Source organism: Vanacampus margaritifer, chromosome 1, assembly GCF_051991255.1.
Source record: "Vanacampus margaritifer isolate UIUO_Vmar chromosome 1, RoL_Vmar_1.0, whole genome shotgun sequence".
Lineage (NCBI taxonomy): Eukaryota > Metazoa > Chordata > Actinopteri > Syngnathiformes > Syngnathidae > Vanacampus > Vanacampus margaritifer.
This window is the reverse complement of record NC_135432.1, coordinates 45610350-45635272: the sequence shown is the minus strand read 5'-3', so window position 1 is coordinate 45635272 and position 24923 is coordinate 45610350. Positions and strand designations below refer to the sequence as shown.

General features: G+C 42.1%; 1 protein-coding gene across 6 annotated transcripts in view; it reads left to right on the top strand.

The window, feature by feature from the left end:
* Positions 1-24923, top strand: part of dicer1 (dicer 1, ribonuclease type III) — a 167088-nt gene that overhangs the window by 72355 nt on the left and 69810 nt on the right. For 5 of the 6 annotated variants that reach the window (XM_077558777.1, XM_077557977.1, XM_077559575.1 and 2 more), the window contains 7 exons: positions 7724-7878; positions 7966-8098; positions 8190-8265; positions 9052-9191; positions 10671-10850; positions 11773-11986; positions 18988-19141. In XM_077558777.1, the coding sequence (XP_077414903.1) occupies positions 7724-7878; positions 7966-8098; positions 8190-8265; positions 9052-9191; positions 10671-10850; positions 11773-11986; positions 18988-19141 (1052 nt within the window). The remainder of the gene's footprint in view (positions 1-7723; positions 7879-7965; positions 8099-8189; positions 8266-9051; positions 9192-10670; positions 10851-11772; positions 11987-18987; positions 19142-24923) is intronic. The other variant, XM_077559962.1, reaches the window with a different exon arrangement.

The following is a 24923-nucleotide window of genomic DNA, read 5'->3' as shown; positions in this document are numbered from 1 at the left end:
CAATATTTCCCGCCAGCGATGCTTGGCTACGGTGGCTTGTTAAGCCAAAAAAGGCTCACATGTGCTGCAGTTGGAGCAAATCAGCCATGGTTTGTATTCAGACTGCGAAGCGAACCGCACCGAGTGTGTTTGGAAGCGGACCGAGACCACCTCAAAAAGTGGGTCTCGGCCCGCTTGTTTGGTCCGCACCAGGATTCATTTTTGTGTATTCAGACCTGCACAAAAGGTGCATGGGAAACAAACTCTGGTCCGTTTAAAGTGGACCAAACAGTGCAGGTCTGAATACACCCAGTCATCACCAAAATTCATATTCACATATAATAGATGTTTGGCACGTTACCCTAAAAAAGTATTTGGTTGTAGTTACAATTTACTTATTATAAAAAGTAATCCAGTTGGCAACAGACACAGAAAAATCTCTTAATACTTAAACAACTCTTTTCCTGCATTAACGGAAATCCCAACGAGTACCGCCATCAACGTTAATTGACGTTAACTACCTTTTTTTTTTCTTCAATGGGCAGCGCAACTCTGGTTTCATGAATGAGCTGGGGGGAAAAAACACCCATTAACTATGGCCAGCAGACGGCAGCATTAATTCACTTTTCAATGGTATCCCGTGAATCAAATGACATGACAAGATGGCGGACCTTAGGAAATAAGTTTTCAAGGATGTTGTGAATGATCAAAGCATTTGTTAAATCTAATTCATAGAGCGTCACTAATGCAGAAAATGTGTCTTGTAACAAAAAGCTTGTTTTCTCCTTATTTTTTTCCATTATAACTTTGGTGTCACTCAAATTACTTATTTCCAAATGTTGATTATTAACTCTTTTACTGCCAAAGACGTTAAATGACGTCCTGCAAAAACCTACGGAGGAGCGCCAAAGACGTTAAAAGACGTCCACCCTTTTTTTTTTTCTTTTTTTTTGAAACGGGTGCAGGGAAGCCTTGCGGAGCTGTGCTGAAAGTTTCAAGCAGGTCTAGTGAGCCTAATGACTATTTTTGGCCCCTAGAGGGCAGCGATGACTCTCTTTTGACAAGATCGGGTGGGCGTCAGCAGAAGACGTGAGGCGGGGCTAGAGTGTTGAGGGGACAATGGCTGAAGAAGCCATAATGGCGGTTGCAAGCAGCTCACGCTAGAGCCGTTTTTTTCAAAGACGAAAAGCATCGACCAACGATGATCATCATTGATGATGATGATGATGGTGACTCCGTGGTTGGAAGCATTGACGCGGCAGTAGAATACGTTAGGCGGAGCTAGATGGAGGAGGAAGCGGACAATGTTGCAAGCAGCTCACAGTTGGGAATTTTCACCGCTAAAGAGCACATTGATGACGACGATGATCATCATCGATGATGATGATGGTGACTCCGAGGTTGACGGCGAAGTTGGAAGCGTTGACGCGGCGGCTATGACGACGTCATAAAGGTTCACGGGCTAGCTGATGCTGACACCGGAAAACGAGCACGCTCAGGCGGACGTTCAATCGGACAACGAAGAGTGCCCCGAGTCCAATGCATATTCATCGGAGGAGTGGGTACAGTCTGCTACTTGCTATTTATTCCCCGGGAAAAAAGGCCGTCAAGAAAGTGTAACGTCTGCACGCGAAACGGACAATGAAAGTGAAAGTAATCTGTTGTGCGAATCCTGCTCCTTCTCCTTGCTCCCTCTCCTTGCACGCAGGAGAGTGTTACAAAAAGAAAAACTTATTTGAAACATCCACATAATTGTAAGTAGTACCACAGTTGCACACATTTGTAAATAGTTTGCGAAATTGTTTTGTCAAATTGTTACACTGTTGAATGGAAATAAACGTATTTTGCAAACTAAAAACACTTTTTCATTGTTGGTGAAAGCGTTTTACAGAAGTAAAGCACTGTTTAGGTGTTTGTGGCATCATTCATGGACAAAAAGAAGTGTACAATTCATTAGAGTGCATGAAATAACATCGTTTCACAAAAAGCTCTTTTTCTCCGTTTTTTTTGTTTCAAAATAGAGCATTTCGGTGAAACTAACCATTTTCTATTGTTGATTACTGAAGAACGGAATAAGGTAGAAACAAACTTATTTTTTCTGATGAAAGATGAGAGTTCAATCTTTCATTTGGTAGTATGTGTGTTTCCATAGTCCAAACACAACATTTTCTGTGGACCTCGAAAGATCAGTCAAAATGCTTAAATCGGCTGGCACTGGCGACATCCCGTTTCTGAAAACGTCTGGCAGTCAAAGAGTTAACGGAATAAGATAGAATCATACTTTTTTATTTCTACTGAGAGAATGGAATCCAATCTTTCATTTGGTATCCACCATGTTTACGTAATTAATATTCTGTTTGCCACGAAAGATGAGTGAAAATGCTCAAAATCAGTTGGCACTCTAGGGGTTGTCTTTTTGGACGTTTGTCAGCAAAAGAGTTCATCACTGCTTTTACCGCCTGCACCATGAATGTGTTGAGCAAGATTGTTTACATGTAATTCACTTAATGCTTTGCACTTAACTCTTTTACTGCCAAACGTTATACAAAAAACAACTCATACAGTGCCAGACGATTTTGAGCATTTTTACTCATCTTTAAAGGCAAACAGAATATTGTGTGCTCTGACTACATAAACATGGATAACCATATGAAATATTAGATTCCATTCTTTCATTAGAAAAAAAGTATGTTTCTACCTTATGTTCTTTAGTAATCACCATTTGAAAACGTGTAATTTGAATGACAGCAGGCAAAAATGGAAAAAATGCGAAAACACGCTTTTTGTGAAAAGATACGCTTTCTACACAACAGTGACTTTTAGTGACTAATATTTTTTGTTGAGTGACGCTCTGTGAATTGGATTTAATGTGACAAACGCTTTGATCATTCAAATCATCCTTAAAAACGTTCTATTTCCTAAGATCTGCTGTTTTCATGTACAGTCCTGCTCACTGTTATCAGCACCCCTTTATTTTTTTTTTGCATGATCTCTACAATATCTTCAGAAATAAATGGAAATGTACCAAATTTATATCAGCAGGACCTTTTAATTGGATGTCCAAAGTAATTCAACAAAGGAAATTGTTTTTCAATTTAATGTAATTCCAAAGAAGAAATAGAAAACAAAGCATGTGCAGCAATAATGGCACCCCTCTTTGATATTTGGTTGCACACACTTTGGCAGTGATGACAGCTTCCAAACGTTTCTTGTAGCCATCCCTAAGCTTCTTGCACTTCTCCGCTGGTATTTCCCCCCACTCTTCCTTTGCAAATTGTTCAAGCTCTTGAATGTTTGCATGTTTCTTTTCCCAATGGCACATTTCAGCTCATATCAAAGATTTTGAATCGGATTGAGATCAGGAGTCATTGCTGGCCATTTTAAAACAGTATTTTTTTCCCCTTTTTAACCATTGCTTTGTGCTCTTGGATGTGTGCTGGAGGACCCATGACCTTTGATTCAAACCAAGTTGTCTAACACTTTGTAGGACATGTCCCGCTAGAATGTCTTGATAATTCTCTGATTTCATGATTCCTGTTATATGATTAAGGCCTCCAGTACCAAATGTAGCAAAGCAGCACCACAGAATTATGGATCCTCCACCATGTTTAACTGTAGAGAGGGTGTTCTTTTCCTTGGAAGCTTCATTGCGCTGTCTGTAAACAAACCGTTAGCGTACATCGCCGAAAAGCTCTACTTTGTTCCATCCGTCCACAGAACATTTTCCCAAAATTGTGGTTTGTCCAGGTGTACTAGCCATTCTTTTTTATGTCTGTCTCAGGAATGGTCATCACCCATGAAGCCCTGTTTTTGGTTCAGTGTGTGGCGTATGGTACTTCTTGAAACCATGATCCCAGACTGTTTCAGGTTCGGTTTCAGGTCTTTGGATGTTTGGAACATGGTGTTTCTTTTCCACCATTCGCACCAACCGTCGAAGACTTCTGTCATCAATTTCTCTCTTCCCCCCCACGCCCATGGAGATTCTTGACAGTTCCGTGCTCGTCAAACTTCTTAATAGCATTACGCACTGCTGAAACGGGGCTACCAAAGTCTTTGGAGATGGCTCTATACCCTTTGGAGTTCTTGTGTTAGCAAATTATCGCACTTCTGATGTCCTCAGACAGCTCCTTTGTTTACACGATTGTGACAAAGGGAAAGGGGATAAAAGGTGGCTTCTTTTTCTTTTTTTTAACACATCAAAGCCATCATTCATTGGTTACTTCATGTCAATTGAGCGCAGGCAATTTAAAACAGGGAACTCTCATTTGTGATTTACCAAATGTGAGTCACAATGGCATTTCCATCCTGATTTACAGGAAAGGGTGCCAATACCTGTGACAGACCACATTTTAAGTTTTCTATTATTTCCGCCCAATGTTTAATGTTTTACGTGTTTTTTAATAATTTGGTCTTTCGGACAAAACACAAGTTCTCCATAAAAAAATTAAAATGTTTTTCTTGATTCATTTTTTTTGAGAATATATTCCACATTATGTACTTTACCTTCATGGCTACCAATATTGGTGAGCAGGACAGCAATTTGATACCCTGGGAGCCCATTGAAAAGAGATAAAATGCTGCCATCTGCTGGCCATAGTTAGTGGGTATTTGCACAAGACGTTGCCATGCCCATTGAGAAAAAAAAAAATAGAACTTAGTTGACATCAATTGACGTCATTGGCGGTATACAGTGGGCCTGTCCTTAACTCTTTGACTGCCAGACATTTTCAGAAAAGGGATGCTGTGGGTGCCAGCCGATTTAAGCATTTTGACTGATCTTTCAAGGTCCACAGAAAACTACCAAATAAAAAAATACACACATACTACCAAATGAAAGATTGGACTCTCATCTTTCATCAGAAAAAAAAGTTTGTTTCTACCTTATTCAGTTTTTCAGTAATCAACAATAGAAAATGGTTAGTTTCACCCAAATGCTCTGTTTTGAAACAAAATACGGAGAAATCAAGCTTTTTGTGAAACGATATTATTTCATGCACTCTAGTGAATTTGACACCTTTTTTTTTGTTCCATGAATGATGCCACAAACACCTAAACAGGGCTTTACTTCTGTAAAACACTACCACCAACAATGAAAAAGTGTTTTTTGATAGCAAAATACGTTTATTTACATTCAACAGTGTAACAATTTGACAAAACAATTTGGCAAACTATTTACAAATGTGGGCAACCGTGGTACTATTTACAATTGCGTGGATGTTTCAAGTACAGTTTTTCTTTTTGTAACACTCCCCTGTGTGCAAGGGGACGTAGCAGAATTTGCACAAGTTAGTTAGTTTCACTGCGATTGCCCCTTCGCGTGGAGACGCTACACTTTCTTGCCGGCCTTTTTTTCCGGGGAATAGCAAGTATATACTGCAGTGTGTGTTTGGCCATGTTGCCATCAAGTCTACTCTCAGGATCATGATACGGTGACATTACGGTGGTGTTACGTCTAGCTTCCTCATGTCGTTCAGTTCCTATACCGGGTGGTAAGAGATGTTCTGATCCATCTTATCCACTCCATTCATGGTGGCATCGTAGTCCAGAACCAGTGTCTTCTCCGTGATCAGACTGTACCCACTCCTCCGATGAATATGCATTGGACTCGGGGTACTCTTCATCGTCCGATTGAACGTCCGCCTGTGTAGAAGTGCTCGGTTGTTCTCCGCGTTTTCCGGCGTTAGCATCGCTAGCCGGTGAGGCTTTATGACGTGATCATAGCCGCCGCGTCAATGCTGTCAACCTCGGCGTCACCATCATCATCATCATTGTTGTCGTCAATGTGCTCTTTAGCATCGGTCGATGCTTTTCGTCTTTGAAAAAAATGCTCAAGCGTGAGCTGCTTGCAACCGGTCGTCGGTTGTGCTCCGCGTTTTCCGGCATTAGCATCGCTAGCCGGTGAGGCTTTATGACGTGATCATAGCCGCCGCGTCAATGCTTCCAACCTCGGCATCAACCTCGGAGTCACCATCATCATCATCGTCGTCATCAATGTGCTCTTTAGCATTGGTCGATGCTTTTCGTCTTTGAAAAAAATGCTCAAGCGTGAGCTGCTTGCAACCGGTCGCCATTTTCGCTTTCTCAGCCATTCTCCCCTCAACAATCTAGCTCCGCCTCACGTCTTTTACTGACGCCTACCCAATCTTGTCCAAAGAGAGTCATCGCTACCATCTAGTGCCCAAAAAAAGGCATTATACTAACTAGATCTGCTTGATACTTTCGGCACAGCTGGCCAAGGCTTTCCTCCACCCGTTTCCAAAAAAAACAAAAAAAACATAGTGAACATCTTTTAACGTCTTTGGCAGTCCTCCATAGGATTTTACTAAACGTTATTTAACGTTTTGGGCAGTCAAAGAGTTAACGTCAATTGACATTTTTGGCAGTAAAAGAGATAATGAACCCATGACTCTGGACCGCACAACAAACAATGACCTCCCTGCCATCTTTCTTACTTGATGCAATGATTTTGAGAATGTTTTTATTTCTTTAAAGTAACTGTCACTTTTTTTTACACGCTATGGTGTTGCAATGTGACACAACGCAGATGGTGAAATTACAGCGTGTTTCTTGCATAATGTGACATGTTACATTGACGGTAACAAGACACAGAAACAGAGTTGCTCCAATGGGGAAAGTAATTAATTAGCTTACTCTGTTACTCCAAAATTAACGCTGTTAGTTATACTTTTACGTTGTTATTGCCAACACTGTATATAATTGACACTTGGATGTATTTGAAATGTATTGGGGGTTAACCCCTGGGCGTTATTTTATTTTGAAATGGCTTGGTCAGAACCAACAAAAAGCCAAAAAATGGTCAAATAACGCCCAGGGGTTATGGGGCTTGCGGCTGTAAACCCACAAAATTCCTCAAAAATGCATTCGAAATGCGTTCTCCAAACTATCATGGAAAATGGTGGGGAGACATAAAGAGTGGGTGAAATTAACTGCTGAAATGAGCAGAAAATTACAAAAATCATTTGAATGCACGTGATTGCATGAAAAGGTTGTGTAACAAAATATTAAGCTAAAGATAGCATTGTTGTCCATGCCTGTTTAGAGTTTATTGTTGTTGTTTTTTTTTTATTATTCTGTTTAACCACATTTCAACAGTAATATTAGATTATTATAATCAGATTCAAATAATTTCTGTATTGAGTTTTTCTTTCATTAACAGGCGTATCGATAATTATATCTATGCTGTCCTCGCTCCGAAGCTTCTAGATTTCACCAGCTAAACAGCGAGTTAACGACATTCCAAATAACCAGACTTCGTTTTCCTTTTGGGCTGTTTATTTCAACAATGGCCTCTGACCATTACCCTCTTTGGGTCGTCGTAACAAACAACAAACAATGTGTATTAATTAGCTAACTATTCACGACACACTCTCATGCTAGTAACTAGTTACATTGCACATTCAACAGTCTCTTATCTCTAATAACTGTCCTAAAATAACTAAAGTGAATACACAGTGTTATTTTCTTAACATCACATGTACTTACGGACAATTCTTGTCCAAAGCAACAACGAAACAGTTCGCGTAGCACATAAACGAGTCGGTGTTGTGTGCTGCCACATTGGAATTCTATCTTTTTTTACTCAGCAAAACAATGAACAAAGTCACCACTAAAGGGCGCGCTAAGGCTGCACAAATTCAAATGGTTAACTTCTGAAGGGCAGAATAATGTCTGTCTTTCTGTGTCATCCTCATAAATTAATTATTTTTTTTTTTCTTTCAAGCAGATCTTGAGGAACAAGTGCTCCAAATCAGTGGAGGTTGGTGATTTTGAAGGAGCGCAAGTGTTGGACGATGACAACGTCCTTCCTCCATATGTGCTTCGATCGGAGGATGGAGGTCCCCGGGTCACCATAAATACAGCCATTGGTCACATTAACAGGTATGCTTCTGTAATTGCATTGTTTCTTAAATTGAACCCATGCGAACAGCCATTTTAAAAATAAAGCATTTCATTAAAATGGGCCAGGTATTGTGCTCGGCTGCCCAGTGACCCCTTTACCCACTTGGCTCCCAAGTGTAAAACTATGGAGACGCAAGACAGAAGATTCCAGTCTACACTTCATTTACCCATCAATTCCCCACTAAGAGTGCCTGTTAAGGTGCGGAATAAACTATCCCATCCCAGAACAAGTATACAAAATATCATGTTGTAACAAGCGCATTAATTTTTCAGAGATGTTATCTTCACAGGGTCCAAAAATGAATTGTTCCAGATTGGCAGAGAAGGCAGTCGCACTACTTTGTTGTGAGAAACTCCACCAAATAGGTACAGTAAGTACACGCAAGCGCATACACACACAAATATAATTATGCAAAACAAATATCAAGTTGGGGACTTTGGGCGTGAAGGCTTTAAAGTCACACGTCAAAGCCGTAAAGCATCAGCTCGTTATGACTTAAAATGTTTCTTATAATGGTCTAAAAAGCACTTTAAACGGTCTGAAATTTAACTTTGTTATTCCTGCAAGAACCCTGTACCAAAGTACCACTGATTGTCACACCCACCCAAGTGGGGCGAAATTCTTTCTCCACATTTGACCCATCCCCTAAGGGAACGGTGAGCGGCAGCAGGAGCCGCGTTCGGGAATCATTTGGTGATCTAATCCCCCAATTCCAATCCTTAATGCTGAGTGTCAATCAGGGAGCCAAATGGGTCCCATTTTTATAGTCTTTGGTATTACCCGGTCGGGGATTGAACCCACAACCTCTTAGTCTCAGGGCGGACACTCTACCACTAGGCCGCTGAGCTTTTACCTAAGTGACTTCGACCCCAGAAATAGGAGAGCCCACCTCAGAGTCCCCATAGTCGCTGTCGGTGGAATTGGGGAGGTTTTCGAAGTATTCTCCCCACTGATTCACAACGTCTCGAGTCGAAGGCAGAGCCATTTGCCATTTGTTAAACCTAACAGCAAGTGGACCACTTATAATTAGCTTTAAATTGTTCCTACTTGTTACAGATGCCCTATTTTAACAAACTCCTCCTCGTTTTGGTTTGCATTAGTTTGTATTATTTGTTATTCCCTTTCTTATACTTTGTTACTGTTTTTCCAAGGTGAACTGGATGATCATTTGATGCCAGTCGGGAAGGAAACTGTAAAGTATGAGGAAGAGTTGGACCTTCATGATGAGGAGGAAACCAGCGTTCCTGGCCGGCCTGGCTCCACAAAGAGGCGCCAGTGCTACCCGAAAGCTGTAAGGGAATTACTGTTTTTGGCTTTGATACAGCTTCTGACATGAAGAGGTTGTTTTAAGCAATGGTAGTTAATCTGAAAAAATGGATAGCAGGTGGCAGCAGAGTATAAGAGATCAGCCAAGGCCATGTTGCAACAAGCTCTTTTTCCCAGTGTTTCCAACAGGTTTGTGAATAATGATGAAACTTAGCTATATTCTAATGCTAATTGCTGCAAAACGGAAACATTGATGAAAGAAGACACTCTAATATTTATTTTCCATGGTTTTATAACAATAGAACAGAATATTCTGTGGACCGTGCCGTATCAGTCAAAATCCAGTAAAACAGCCAGGAGCAAAGGGGGTTGCTTCAGTGAAAATGGCTGGTAGTGAATGAGTTAAAGGTGCATTGTGAAACTTGTCAGCTTTTTTTTACTCGCGACTGCCACCTCTGGCCTGAAGTGTAACTGCAGCCTCCTTGTCAAGCTCGTGCAAGGCACCACTTCCCACGTCCCCCCAAATAAACTATCGAGTGTTCTCCCTGAACGCTCTGTATTTTTTGGGGGGGAGAGAGAGAGATTTTAGTATTGTTCATTCGATTAAACATGTCCTCATCATTGCGCTCTCTTTTGTGTGTGTGTGTGTGTGTGAGTGTGAGTGTGTGTGTGTGTGTGTGTGTGTGTGTGTGTTCGCACGTGCGCGCGTGCGAGTTTGTTCTCATTAATTCACCTGAAACCTATAAAAAATTCCATACCCTCCACCTAGACCGAATTATTCAGAATCCTTCTAGAGTCGTGAAGTTGTCAGGAGACCCGAGGAGTAATCAAAGAAAAGTGAAATCCAGCGCCGACCAGACACCACCTACTACACACAGGGTTACAAACCAGAATCTTTCACCAACCCCAGAAGCACATAAATTCCAACAAATTAGAGAGACCAAAGGAAAGACTAAAAGAAAGGAAGGAAGGATAAATGAAGCAGAGTGAGATCCACAGACATCAGCCTCCACCGATTCAGCGACCAGAGGAAGAAGCAGATTGTGTGGGTATTTCATTAGATGTTGGTCTGGTGGATCTGGCATGCATGAAAAACCTCTACTAAAGAGGGGAGCCGTCGATCCCGGCCAGGACAGGGCAAGCACAACCCCCCCAGGCCTCGGCAGCGCTAGGGCACAACCCCCGGGCCCCTTGGGGGCCACCAGCCGTAGAGCAAACCCAGGAACCCGGAGCGGCCCCCGCCTCAACATGGCCCGCGCCCCCAGCCCAACGCAGCAGAATGGGACAGGCCCACCAGAACGCCCCCCCATTTTCCGAACTGCTTATCCTCACGAGGGTTGCGGGCGTGCTGGAGTCTATCCCAGCTGGTTGCCAGCCAATTGCAGGGCACAAATAGACAAACAGCCATTCATAATAGTACACAATTTAGAGTATTCAATCAGCCTACCATGCATGTTTTTGGAATGTTAGAGGAAATTCCCTGTCCCTTCCCTATGATTTACAGATACCAGAGTGTCTGCAAGACAGTTTTGCTGTCCCCGAGCATACCTACTACCTTTATGTAATTGGGATGGTTCTCACCACGCCACTCCCGGATGAGCTCAACTTCCGCCGAAGAAAGCTTTACCCACCAGAGGACAGCACCCGATGTTTCGGCATCCTGACAGCTAAACCCATACCGCGAGTATGTTAGAATTGAGAATGTTTTAATTTTAGTCCCTAAGCACCTTGTTAGTTCTATAAATGTACTTTCATTGTTTCAATTAAGTTTTTGTGCTTTGATGTCATTTTTGCATTTGTTTAGTGCTAATATTGCCTAATTTTCTGAAGTTAAACTTGATTTTCACTTTAGCATTATTTGGATATAGAAGGCTCTCTGTTATAACGATTGCTGTCTTTCACAAGACTCCTTTTGAACAAGACACCTGCCCCCAAAAGCTAAACTACTGACCGTCCTACGAGTAGGAACATCTGAGAAAAGACACGTATAGTCTTTAACTAAGGATAGTAAATCTACCTTCTTGCTTGCCTCCAAAAGTGCAAGAGTATCTGGAAAAACATTCAACATTTCAGAATTTGGCAATCTCGCATATTTGGGAGAAACACTCTCCAAACCGTCATCAGACACGGCAACTATAGCAACAGTCACATCTACAGGGCTAGTAGGTATCTGTACTTCACGGGGATAGTACTTTTTTTAACATTGTGACAGACTTTTGTTTCCTATCGGGAGTTTTCGTTAACATAACCAATGTCACTTAGCACCTTTAGCACAGGAAAAGGCCCAGAAAAACGAGCCGAAAGCAAAGAACCAGGTAATGGCAGTGCAAGCACCTGGTCACCTACTTCAAATTTCCGTGGAACTGCGGAACGGTCAAATCGCTGTTTCATTTCGGATTATGACTGCACAAGTGACATTGTTATAATAAAGCATTCCACATGTATTCAAATATTAGTATGCAGCTTTCATTACATTACATACAGCATTACTCACACAATTTCTCCAGAAATTGCACGTCTCGTTATCTATGAGAAGCCTATTTCCCTCCTCTTTCCTACGTTGTTATATGTATTATATATGTGATTTTCTTATCCTCTCACAACAGATCCCCCATTTTCCGGTCTATACACGCTCTGGTGAGGTGACTATCTCTATCGAGCTACAGAAGTCGGGCTTTAACCTCACCACCACCGAGCTTGACCTCATCATTCGCCTGCACCAGTACATCTTCTCCCATATCCTTCGCCTAGAGAAACCTGCACTGGAGTTCAAGCCGACACTTGCTGATTCTGCTTACTGTGTACTACCTCTCAATGTTGGTGAGTGGACATGCACTCAGAATTGGTTGGTATTTCAGGTGGATGGTGTGAATTGTGTATCTAGAATTAGGGTTCCAAAAGCCTCTTGCGACAAATAGTGTCAAATCATTGATTAGTCATTGATCTTAAACCGGACAGTGATTTTTAAATAGAACCGGCAAATTGGTGCTGCTGTTACATCCAATTTTTAATAGGCAGCTGGCTAAAGTTAAGCCTCTCCCTTCTCAACTGCATTTAGAAACAGTAATCCACGCCTTTGTTACATCTCGGTTAGATTACTGTAATGAACTTTATTTTGGAGTCAGCCAGTCCTGCCTCATTATCTCTAGTTTGTCCAAAATGCTGCTGGAGGAAGCACATAACTCTTATTCTGGCCTCTCTTTATTTATCTTTACTGGCTCCCTGTAAATTTTAGAATTATTTTTAAGATTTTGTTTTCAAATCTTTAAATGTTCTTGATCCACCTTATCTTTTGGAGCTGTCCATCCCCTACACACCTGCAAGGTGCCTCAGGTCAGCTGACCAGACAAGACTGGATGTACCAAGGATTAATCAGAGGCTCAGAATGGACTGAGCCTTTTCCGTTTCAAGTCCCAGTCTTTGGAATGACATCCCGCTGAATGTTAGGCAAACCCCTCTATCCCCATCTCACTATCATCTTAAAACACATTTTTTATTCTTGGCTTTTGAATCATGAAACTCAGCATTGTTTTAGTGTTTTGTGGTGTTAACTGTTTTTATGATGTTAATTCATTGTTTTAACTGTCTTGTCCATCTATCCGTCCATCCATCCATCCATCCATCATCTACTGCTTATCCGGGGTTGGATCACGGGAGCAGGGAAGCCCAGACTTCCTTCTCCCCAGCCAGCTCCTCTGACGGGATCCCAAGGCGTACCCAGGCCAGCAAAGAGACATAGTCTCTCCAGCGTGTCCTGGGTCGTCCCCGGGGCCTCTCGCCGGTGGAACATGCCCGGAACACCTCTCCCGGAAGGCGTCCAAGAGGCATCCGAACCAGATGCCCGAGCCACCTCAACTAGTTCTTCTCAACGTGGAGAAGTAGCGGCTCGACACTGAGTCCCTCCCGGAAGACCGAGCTTCTCATCCTATCTCTAAGGGAGAGCCCAGATACCCTGTGGAAGAAACACATTTCGGCCGCTTGTATCCGGGATCTTGTTCTTTCAGTCACGACCCACAACTTGTGACCATAGGTGAGGGTAGGAATGTAGATCGACCGGTAAATCGAAAGCTTTGCCTTTTGGCTCAGCTCCTTCTTTACCAAAACGGACCGATACAGAGTCTGCATTACTGCAGACGCTGCACCGATCCGCCTGTCGATCTCCCGCTCCAACCTACCCTCACTCGTGAACAAGACCCCAAGATACTTGAATTCCTCCACTTAGGGCAGGATCTCATCCCTGACCCGGAGAGGGCACTCCACCCTTTTCCGACTGAGGGCCATGGTCTCGGATTTGGAGGTGCTGATTTTCATCCCAACCGCTTCACACTCGGCCGCGAACCGCTCCAGTGAGAGTTGGACATCACGGCTTGAAGAAGCCAACAGCACCACATCATCTGCAAAAAGGGCCACCAAACTGGATCCCCTCAACGCCTCGGCTGCACCTAGAAATTCTGTCCATGAGAGTTATGAATAGAACCGGTGACAGGACAACCTTGGCGGATTACAACCCTCACTGGAAATGAATTTGACCTAATGCGGACCAAACTCTGTTATCGGTCGTACAGGGACCGAACAGCCCGTATCAGGGTGCTCGGTACCCCGTACTCCCAAAGCACCCCCTCAGGACTCCCCGAAGGACACGGTCAAAAGCACATGTGGACTGGTTGGGTGAACTCCCATGCACCCTCGAGGACCCTGCCGAGGGTGTAGAGCTGGTCCACTGTTCCACGGCAGAGACAAAAACCACACTGCTCCTCCTGAATCCGAGATTCAGCTTCCTGACGGACTCTCCTCTCCAGCACCGCTGAATAGACCTTACCAGGGAGGCTGAGGAGTGTAATCCCTCAGTGACTTCGACCCCAGAGATAGAGGAGCCTACCTCAGAGTCCCCGTACCCTGCATCCTCAAAGGAAGACGTGTCGGTGGAATTGAGGAGGTCTTCGAAATATTCTCCCCACCGATTCATGACATCCCAAGTCGAAGTCAGCAGCACCCCATCTCCACTATACACATTGTTAATGGCGCACTGCATTCCTCTCCTAAGACGTCGGATGGTGGACCAGAATTTCTTAGAAGCCGTCCGGAAGTTTTTTTTTCCATAGCCTTACAGCCGCAGCTCCCATCGGCCGCCTCAACAATGGAAGCGCGGAACATGGTCCACTCGGACTCAATGTCCCCTGCTTCCCTCGGGATAAGGGAGAAGTTCTGCCGGAGGTGGGCGTTGAAACTCTTTCTGATGGGATTCTGTCAAATGTTCCCAGCAGACCCTCACAATACGTTTGGTTTTGCCTGGTCGGACCAGCATCTTACCCCGCCATCAGAGCCAACACACCACCAGGTAGTGATCAGTTGACAGCTCCAGCCCTCTCCTAACCCGAGTATCCAACATATGCGGCCGCAAATCTGATGACACGACTACCAAGTCGAACATCGAACTGTGGCCTAGGGTGTCCTGGTGCCAAGTGCACATATGGGGACACCCTTGTGTTTGAACATGGTGTTCGTTATGGTCAGTCTGTGGCGAGCACAGAAGTCCAATAACAAAACACCGCTCCGGTTCTGATCAGGGGGGCCATTCCTCCCAATTACGCCCCTCCAGGTCTCACTGTCATTATCCACATGAGCGTTGAAGTCCCCCAGCAGAATGAGGGAGTCCCCAGGGGTAGCGCTCTCCAGCACACCCTCCAAAGACTCCAGAAAGGGTTGGTACTCTGAGCTGCTGCTTGTGCATAAGCACAAACAACAGTCAGGACCCGTCCCCCCACCCGAAGGCGAAGGGAGGCTACCCTCTCGTTCACCGGGGTAAACCCCAACGTGCAGGCGCCTAGCCGGGGGGCAATGAGTATGCCCACACCTGCTCTGCGCCTCTCACCGTGGGCAACTCCAGAGTGGAAGAGAGTCCAGCCCCTCTCGAGAGAATTGGTACCTCAACCCAAGCTGTGTGAAGGCGAGTCCGACTATATTTAGTCGGAACTTCTCAGCCTCGCACACCAGCTCGGGCTCCTTCCCTGCCAGAGAGGTGACATTCCATGTCCCCAGAGCTAGCTTGAGTAGCCGGGGGTCGGACCACCATGGCCCCCGCCTTTGGCTGCCACCCAACTCATTGTGTACCCGACCCCTTTGGTTTGCTCCATGTACAGCAATTTGCATGCTGCAGTGGTTGTTTTAAAGCACTCTATAAATAAAGTTGAGTTGAGAGGTGGTCTTTAGGGTTGTTGAAATTAATGATTAACATTTTAAATTGATTTATGTTTAAAATAAATTTTAAAAAAGAGGAGGGGGGGACAAAGAAAAAACCTCCTTGAGCCATCACCTTATTGTGGTGGTGTTTTTTTTTCACTCTAATCTTTAATGACATTTTTCACAATTTACAATACCACACGTGCCTGAAGAAATATTTGCACACATCGAACATTTCCAAATGTAGATAACCTCGTTCTCATACTAACACCTGTATGTGAACCTCCATATTTTCCAAACAAGGAAAAAAAACACAAAAGCAAGCAAGCAACAGTGACATATGGGCATCGCATAATTTTATAATGCAGTCATTATCTACTTTATTTTCCCCACCTTTGCGGTGTAATTCATTTGTCTCTTATATCCAAACCATTTTTCCCATTTTGATTCAAACTTCCCTTCTTGGACCCTCAGTATGTAAGTGAATCTTTCCATGTCAAATAATTCCTCTACTACTCCCAGCCATTGCTTTTTTGTTAGGGGGTCAACTTTGCACCATTCCCTCATTATGTTTTTTTTTTGCTGGCTGCCAGCAGCACTTTAATTACATATCTATGTCTTGTACAGTTTCATGGTCTAGATTACCTAAATACATCACCAAACCGATTTTAGGCACTTCATAACCAATTATCATCTTTAATTCTCTCCAAACTTCATCCCAATATCCATTCAACTGTTGACACTTCCCTCTTCATTTCGATATCTTTCTATTTGGCTACATAATTTCTATCACACCAACAAAGTTCCTCAAAAAAAATCTCATCACTATCTGGTGGAGCATACACATTGATTAAGGTAGTAACCAACTCCCCTTCTCTTATTTATTTATTTATTTATTTCAAATTTCACTTTTTTTTTTTATTAATATAGCCACCCCTCTCTTATGGCACTGCTTAAATGAACTATAAAATGTGTTTGTGTACCCATATCTGTTAAAATTTTCATGTTCTTGCAATGTAAGGTGTGTTTCTTGCAAGAAAATTACTTGCATCTCCTCCTTTCTTAATTTTGAGAATACTTCCCCCCTTTTTACTGGTTTATTCATACCATTGACATTTAATGACACCATTCTAATACTGCTATGTTGCGCAATAATTCTATTTGAAAAATCCTCTTATACCCCACGTCACAGATCACAATATGTAAAACAGCAACCGCTAAACAAAAAAACAAACATAATTTGTCTAACCAAAATTGAACTTCCAAGGTTTTTTGGGGTTTCATACATTTAACCCATATCCCCTGTTGGTGGGTGAGGGGTATTGCCTCTCCTAATGATGCCCCTGGCAGGTTCACCTATGGCAATTTGGTCCAAAGTGAGGGACTAGACAGAGCACGACTCAAAGACCTCCTATGATTCACAACAGCTTTGGACTTAATTTTATCTTGCCTACATGGGGTCACCAGGGCCCGCCTCTGGAACTCGGACTTGATGTGGGCTCCGTTGCACCCATGGGGCCCGGCCAGGCACAGTCCAAAGACGCATTTCATTTAATTCATTTATTTTCATTCATTTGTAAAAGAAAAAAGACATCATAATATAAAACAAATATTCTTTGATATAGAATGAAAAAGAGCAGAAAGAAGACAAGTCTTACTTTCTCTGCCCCGTTTTTCCCCAGAGATCAGTTATAATCTAAATCTACAGTAATGAGGAATTTACAGCAAGAGAAAAAAAAAACATTACCATTGCGGTCTATAGTCAACCGAGCTCTAGAGCAAAGCCATCTATTAGTATTGGGACAGAGCCAGAATAGAGAGAGGGCTTGGAAAATAGTGTGTGAGGAAGTTAGCATACCTGTTAAATATATATTTACTCTTTTTCTGCATGAGAAAAAGAGTGGCTTGGCCACAGTCGCGGGAGAGAAGTGGAAGTACTCTGTAGTGCGTCAGTAAAATTGACGTCTGTCAATGTTTCCGTCATTCATCAGCGAAATGGGCATACATCAATGCTTCCGTCATTCGCCAGCAAACAGCTAACAGACTGAGTAGGTCCATTGGTTCTGACACGGTTCTTTATGATTACATTGACTAACACCCCACTTTAGAACAACCTTACACAAAGAACCAGAGGGCACTCAAAATCCACAACATCAGGCAAGAACTGATAGCCTTGAAGAGACGGCACAAGGCACCTAGTGAAGAGGAACGTGGACCACTGGCAGAGCTCCATCTCATGCACAGGAAGAGGCTGCTAATGCTGCACAGAGCAGAAAAAACATAAGAGGACAACAGAGAGAGAGGGCTACGAAGCGGGTGGCTTTCATCAACAACTCATTAAGCTTCATGAGCGCACTCCGATCAATATCGATTGAATTGAAGTGAACTGAATCCAATCCGAAAGAAATCGAAATTGAATTGAACTGAACTCTTGTGAATTGAAATTGAATCAACTGAGAAAATTCTAATTGATACCCAGCCCTACAGTACATACAGAAGGTACACATGGACAGTTCTCCTAAGCAAGGACTTTCAACAGTGGCAAGAACTCTCATATTGGAGCCTAGATCAGCTAGGGAGAGGCCTCTTCTGTACTTCCAGTTAAAAGGAACCCTGACTGTAATGACAAGTTTGCTTTATATTATTTATTTGTTTGTTACTAACATAACTATGAGATTAAATTTTCAAAAATCAATTCCAATTGAATACATTTTTGAAACTTTATTTGGACGTATGCCGCCATTGTTATTTACGTTGCAATGCATTCAGTGCGGCTGGCTCTCTGTTAAACGCCTATAAAGAAAGCAAGGTAAGCCTCTGTAGCGTTCCTAAAGGGACAATCAAAACTCTTGAATGCGTCTGGTGAATGACGAGCGCACAGCAGAAATATTTTTTTTCATAGTTATGTTAGTAACAACCAAATAAATAATATAGAACAAACTTGTCATTACAGTCAGGGTTCCTTAATTTAAAGCTATGAATTTTCTGCCTTTTTTCATGCAACTTTTCATTTGTTCAGAGATTTTGTCATTTTGAACACATTTTGACAGAGCAAAGAGAGAATTGCCTGGTTGACTAGGTTGAGACAAAAGCCCCTTCTGTTCCGACTATTAGAACGTGTTTTGGGCTTTTTTCAGTATTCATATTTTATATTAATTCCCATGTACAGTGAGAGTACTTTATATACCACTGTTTCTCAGCCCTGGTCTTCGGGGCAAATTATCCAGCCTGTTTTCCATCATTCTTTATCAGGCTTCTCTAGAGCTTGCTGATGGGCTGTCATTGGATCACCTGCATGTGGAATAGGGAGACACAGAAAACAAGCTGGATAGTGTGCCCCAAGGACCAGGGTTGAGAAACATTGTTTTATACAGAGAATTGGAATGCAGGTTTTTGCTAAAAATGATAGCTGGATAGATAAACAAGACACAACACTTTTTTCATCCCTTGAGGGAAATTTCATATTATTGGAGGAGCTAATGAGCAGCAAGTATGACAGTGGTGCACATGGTTACTTGAAGTGCAAAAAGTATGTGATTTGTACCTAGAAGATACATTTCAGAATTTGTATTGGTTAACTTTTGTAGTTTTTTTTTGTAGATAACAGAATATGTTCCATTCTTTTTAATTTATTTGTGTAGTTGGAGATTCCAACACGCTTGATATGGACTTCAAGTTCATGGAGGATATTGAAAAGTCTGAGGCTCGAACTGGCATTCCTACTACTCATTACACCAAACAAAACCCATTCACCTTCAAGTTGGAGGACTATCAGGATGCTGTCATCATTCCAAGGTACTTTGGGGGCAGGGGGAGATACTTAGTATACACAGTTCTTTAGCTATTGCTAATTGCTATTGACCCGCATGTGCAGAAGAAGAGGCAACAGCATTCACAAAGTAGTGTTTACGGAAGTAAATATGGTCAGGGCACTACACTAACTTTTTCAGTTTCTCCACACAGGAGTTGGATAATCAAAGTTTTTATTGTCTCCAAATTTGGATGAAATACAAATGTTGATATGGTAAAAGCTAATTCCCATTATCTTGGGAACCAGTGGAACATGGGCAACCAGTAGCCTGAAGTAGGGGTTCCGAAATGCAAATTTTGTCCTGTAGCCATATTTGGAGCCCTAGTCTGAGTGCCTTTGAAACTCTTTAAATACATAGTAGATTTCCCAAATGTGATTACAAATCAGTTTAAGCCTTACCAATAGAAAGCATTAAAAAAAATATCCACTATTAGAGGCTTAACTCTATGACTGCCAACCGTTTTCAGAAAAGGGATGCTGTGGGTGCCAGCTGATTTAAGCATTTTGACTGATCTTTCAAGGTCCACAGAAAATTTTGTGTTTGGACTATGGAAAAACACATACTACCAAATGAAAGATTGAACTCTCATCTTTCATCAGAAAAAAAAGTTTGTTTTTTAAATTTATTTTATTTTTATTTTTTTAGAGCTCAGTATTGTTCATTCGATTTGACATCATCATTGCTCTCCTTTTTTAAAAAAAAAATAAAAAGTTTTTTTTTTTTTTTTTTTTAAATATATATACATATATATACATATACACATATATATATATATATATATATATACACTTTTTTTGTATGTGGGTGAGTGTGCGTGTGTGTGTGTGTGTGTGTGTGCGTGCGAGCGTGTGTGTGTGTGTGTGTGTGTGTGTGTGTGTGTGTGTGTGTGTGTGTGTGTGCGTGCGTGCGTGCGTGCGTGCGAGCGTGTATTCATCAGTTCACCTAAAGCCCATTAAAAAAAATCCCATACTAATAATATAATATAATAATAAATTGCCAAATGCAGAAACATCAATGTAAGTTATCACGATGTAGTGGCTCTCTCTAAAAAAAAAAAAAAAAAAAAAAAGTTCTACCTTATTCCGTTGTTCAGTAATCAACAATAGAAAATGGTTAGTTTCACCCAAATGCTCTGTTTTGGACCAAAATACGGAGAAATCAAGCTTTTTGTGAAACAATATTATTTCATGCACTCTATTAATTTTGACACCTTTTTTTTCCATGAATGATGCCACAAACACCTAAATAGTGCTTTACTTGTGTAAAACACTACCACCAACAATGAAAAAGTGTTTTTTGATAGCAAAATACGTTTATTTACATTCAACAGCGTAACAATTTGACAAAACAATTTGGCAAACTATTTACAAATGTGTGCAACTGTGGTACTATTTACAATTGTGTGGATGTTTCAACTACAGTTTTTCTTTTTGTGTAACACTCCCCTGCATGCTAGGGGACGCAGCAGGATTTGCACAACAGATTAGTTTCACTGCGATTGCCCCTACACTTTCTTGCCGGCCTTTTTTTCCGGGGAGTAGCAGGTATATACTGCAGTGTGTGTTTGGCCATGTTGCCATCAAGTCTACTCTCAGGATCATGATACGGTGACGTTACAGTGGTGTTACGTCTGGCTTCCTCATGTCCTTCAGTTCCTATACCGGGTGGTAAGAGATATTCTGATCCATCTTATCCACTCCATTCGTGGTGGCATCGTAGTCCAGAACCAGTGTCTTCTCCGTGATCGGACTGTACCCACTCCTCCGATGAATATGCATTGGACTTAAAACCAGCTCAGTGGACGAGTGGTTAGAGTGTCCGCCCTGGGACTGGGAGGTCGTGGGTTCAATTCCCGGCCGGGTCATACCAAAGACTATAAAAATGGGACCGATTGCCACTCTGCTTGACACTCAGCATTAAGGGTTGGAATTGGGAGGTTAGATCACCACATGATTCCCGAGCGCGGCGCTGCTGCTGCTCACAGCTCCATCAGGGGATGGGTCAAATGCGGAGAACAAATTTCGCCCCACTTAGATGGGTGTGACAATCAGTGGATCTTATCTTATCTTACTCTTCATCGTCTGCTTGCAACCGGTCGCCATTTTCGCTTCCTATCCCCAGCCATTGTCCCCTCCCCTCTAGCTCCGCCTCACGTCTTTTACTGACGCCTACCCAATCTTGTCAAAAGAGAGTCATCGCTGCCATCTAGGAGCCAAAAATAGTCATTAGGCTAACTAGATCTGCTTGAAACTTTCACCACAGTTGGCCAAGGCTTTCCTCCACCCGTTTCCCCCAAAAAATAAAAATTGGAGAACGTCTTTTAACGTCCCCCTCCGTAGGTTTTTACTAAACGTCATTTAACGTCCTTGGCAGTAAAAGAGTTAAGAACTACTGTGCTAGACCATAATTCTAAGCCACTGCCTGTTTTATAAAAAATTGTGTGATATAAAAATGAGTGAGATGTATCAGGAAAGGCATACTGTGTAAAAACACGGGCATACAGTACAGGCCAAAAGTTTGGACACACCTCCTCATGCATTGCATTTTCTTTATTTTCATGACTATTTACTTTGTAGATTCTCACTGAAGGCATGAAAACTGTTAACTCTTTGACTGCCAGACGTTTTCAGAAAAGGGATGCCGTGGGTGCCAGCCGTTTTAAGCATTTTGACTGATCTTTCAAGGTCCACAGAAAATGTTGTGTTTGGACTATGGAAACACACATACTACCAAATGAAAGATTGGACTCTCATCTTTCATCAGAAAAAAAAAGTTTGTTTCTACCTTATTCCGTTTTTCAGTAATCAACAATAGAAAATGGTTAGTTTCACCCAAATGCTCTGTTTTGAAACAAAATACGGAGAAATCAAGCTTTTTGTGAAACGATATTATTTCATGCACTCTAGTGAATTTGACACCTTTTTTTTTGTTCCATGAATGATGCCACAAACACCTAAACAGGGCTTTACTTCTGTAAAACACTACCACCAACAATGAAAAAGTGTTTTTTGATAGCAAAATACGTTTATTTACATTCAACAGTGTAACAATTTGACAAAACAATTTGGCAAACTATTTACAAATGTGTGCAACCGTGGTACTATTTACAATTGCGTGGATGTTTCAAGTACAGTTTTTCTTTTTGTAACACTCCCCTGTGTGCAAGGGGACGTAGCAGAATTTGCACAAGTTAGTTAGTTTCACTGCGATTGCCCCTTCGCGTGGAGACGCTACACTTTCTTGCCGGCCTTTTTTTCCGGGGAATAGCAAGTATATACTGCAGTGTGTGTTTGGCCATGTTGCCATCAAGTCTACTCTCAGGATCATGATACGGTGACATTACGGTGGTGTTACGTCTAGCTTCCTCATGTCGTTCAGTTCCTATACCGGGTGGTAAGAGATGTTCTGATCCATCTTATCCACTCCATTCATGGTGGCATCGTAGTCCAGAACCAGTGTCTTCTCCGTGATCAGACTGTACCCACTCCTCCGATGAATATGCATTGGACTCGGGGTACTCTTCATCGTCCGATTGAACGTCCGCCTGTGTAGAAGTGCTCGGTTGTTCTCCGCGTTTTCCGGCGTTAGCATCGCTAGCCGGTGAGGCTTTATGACGTGATCATAGCCGCCGCGTCAATGCTGTCAACCTCGGCGTCACCATCATCATCATCATCGTTGTCGTCAATGTGCTCTTTAGCATTGGTCGATGCTTTTCGTCTTTGAAAAAAATGCTCAAGCGTGAGCTGCTTGCAACCGGTCGTCGGTTGCGCTCCGCGTTTTCCGGCATTAGCATCGCTAGCCGGTGAGGCTTTATGACGTGATCATAGCCGCCGCGTCAATGCTTCCAACCTCGGCATCAACCTCGGAGTCACCATCATCATCATCGTCGTCATCAATGTGCTCTTTAGCATTGGTCGATGCTTTTCGTCTTTGAAAAAAATGCTCAAGCGTGAGCTGCTTGCAACCGGTCGCCATTTTCGCTTTCTCAGCCATTCTCCCCTCAACAATCTAGCTCCGCCTCACGTCTTTTACTGACGCCTACCCAATCTTGTCCAAAGAGAGTCATCGCTACCATCTAGTGCCCAAAAAAAGGCATTATACTAACTAGATCTGCTTGATACTTTCGGCACAGCTGGCCAAGGCTTTCCTCCACCCGTTTCCAAAAAAAAAACAAAAAAAACATAGTGAACATCTTTTAACGTCTTTGGCAGTCCTCCATAGGATTTTACTAAACGTTATTTAACGTTTTGGGCAGTCAAAGAGTTAACGTCAATTGACATTTTTGGCAGTAAAAGAGATAATGAACCCATGACTGTGGACCGCACAACAAACAATGACCTCCCTGCCATCTTTCTTACTTGATGCAATGATTTTGAGAATGTTTTTATTTCTTTAAAGTAACTGTCACTTTTTTTACACGCTATGGTGTTGCAATGTGACACAACGCAGATGGTGAAATTACAGTGTGTTTCTTGCATAATGTGACATGTTACATTGACGGTAACAAGACACAGAAACAGAGTTGCTCCAATGGGGAAAGTAATTAATTAGCTTACTCTGTTACTCCAAAATTAACGCTGTTAGTTATACTTTTACGTTGTTATTGCCAACACTGTATATAATTGACACTTGGATGTATTTGAAATGTATTGGGGGTTAACCCCTGGGCGTTATTTTATTTTGAAATGGCTTGGTCAGAACCAACAAAAAGCCAAAAAATGGTCAAATAACGCCCAGGGGTTATGGGGGCTTGCGGCTGTAAACCCACAAAATTCCTCAAAAATGCATTCGAAATGCGTTCTCCAAACTATCATGGAAAATGGTGGGGAGACATAAAGAGTGGGTGAAATTAACTGCTGAAATGAGCAGAAAATTACAAAAATCATTTGAATGCACGTGATTGCATGAAAAGGTTGTGTAACAAAATATTAAGCTAAAGATAGCATTGTTGTCCATGCCTGTTTAGAGTTTATTGTTGTTGTTTTTTTTTTATTATTCTGTTGAACCACATTTCAACAGTAATATTAGATTATTATAATCAGATTCAAATAATTTCTGTATTGAGTTTTTCTTTCATTAACAGGCGTATCGATAATTATATCTATGCTGTCCTCGCTCTGAAGCTTCTAGATTTCACCAGCTAAACAGCGAGTTAACGACATTCCAAATAACCAGACTTTGTTTTCCTTTTGGGCTGTTTATTTCAACAATGGCCTCTGACCATTACCCTCTTTGGGTCGTCGTAACAAACAACAAACAATGTGTATTAGCTAACTATTCACGACACACTCTCATGCTAGTAACTAGTTACATTGCACATTCAACAGTCTCTTATCTCTAATAACTGTCCTAAAATAACTAAAGTGAATACACAGTGTTATTTTCTTAACATCACATGTACTTACGGACAATTCTTGTCCAAAGCAACAACGAAACAGTTCGCGTAGCACATAAACGAGTCGGTGTTGTGTGCTGCCACATTGGAATTCTATCTTTTTTTACTCAGCAAAACAATGAACAAAGTCACCACTAGAGGGCGCGCTAAGGCTGCACAAATTCAAATGGTGAACTTCTGAAGGGCAGAATAATGTCTGTCTTTCTGTGTCATCCTCATAAATTAATTAATTTTTTTTTTGTTTCTACCTTATTCCGTTCTTCAGTAATCAACAATAGAAAATGGTTACTTTCACCGAAATTCTCTGTTTTGAAACAAAAAGCGGAGAAAAACGGCTTTTTGTGAAACGATATTATTTCATGCACTCTAG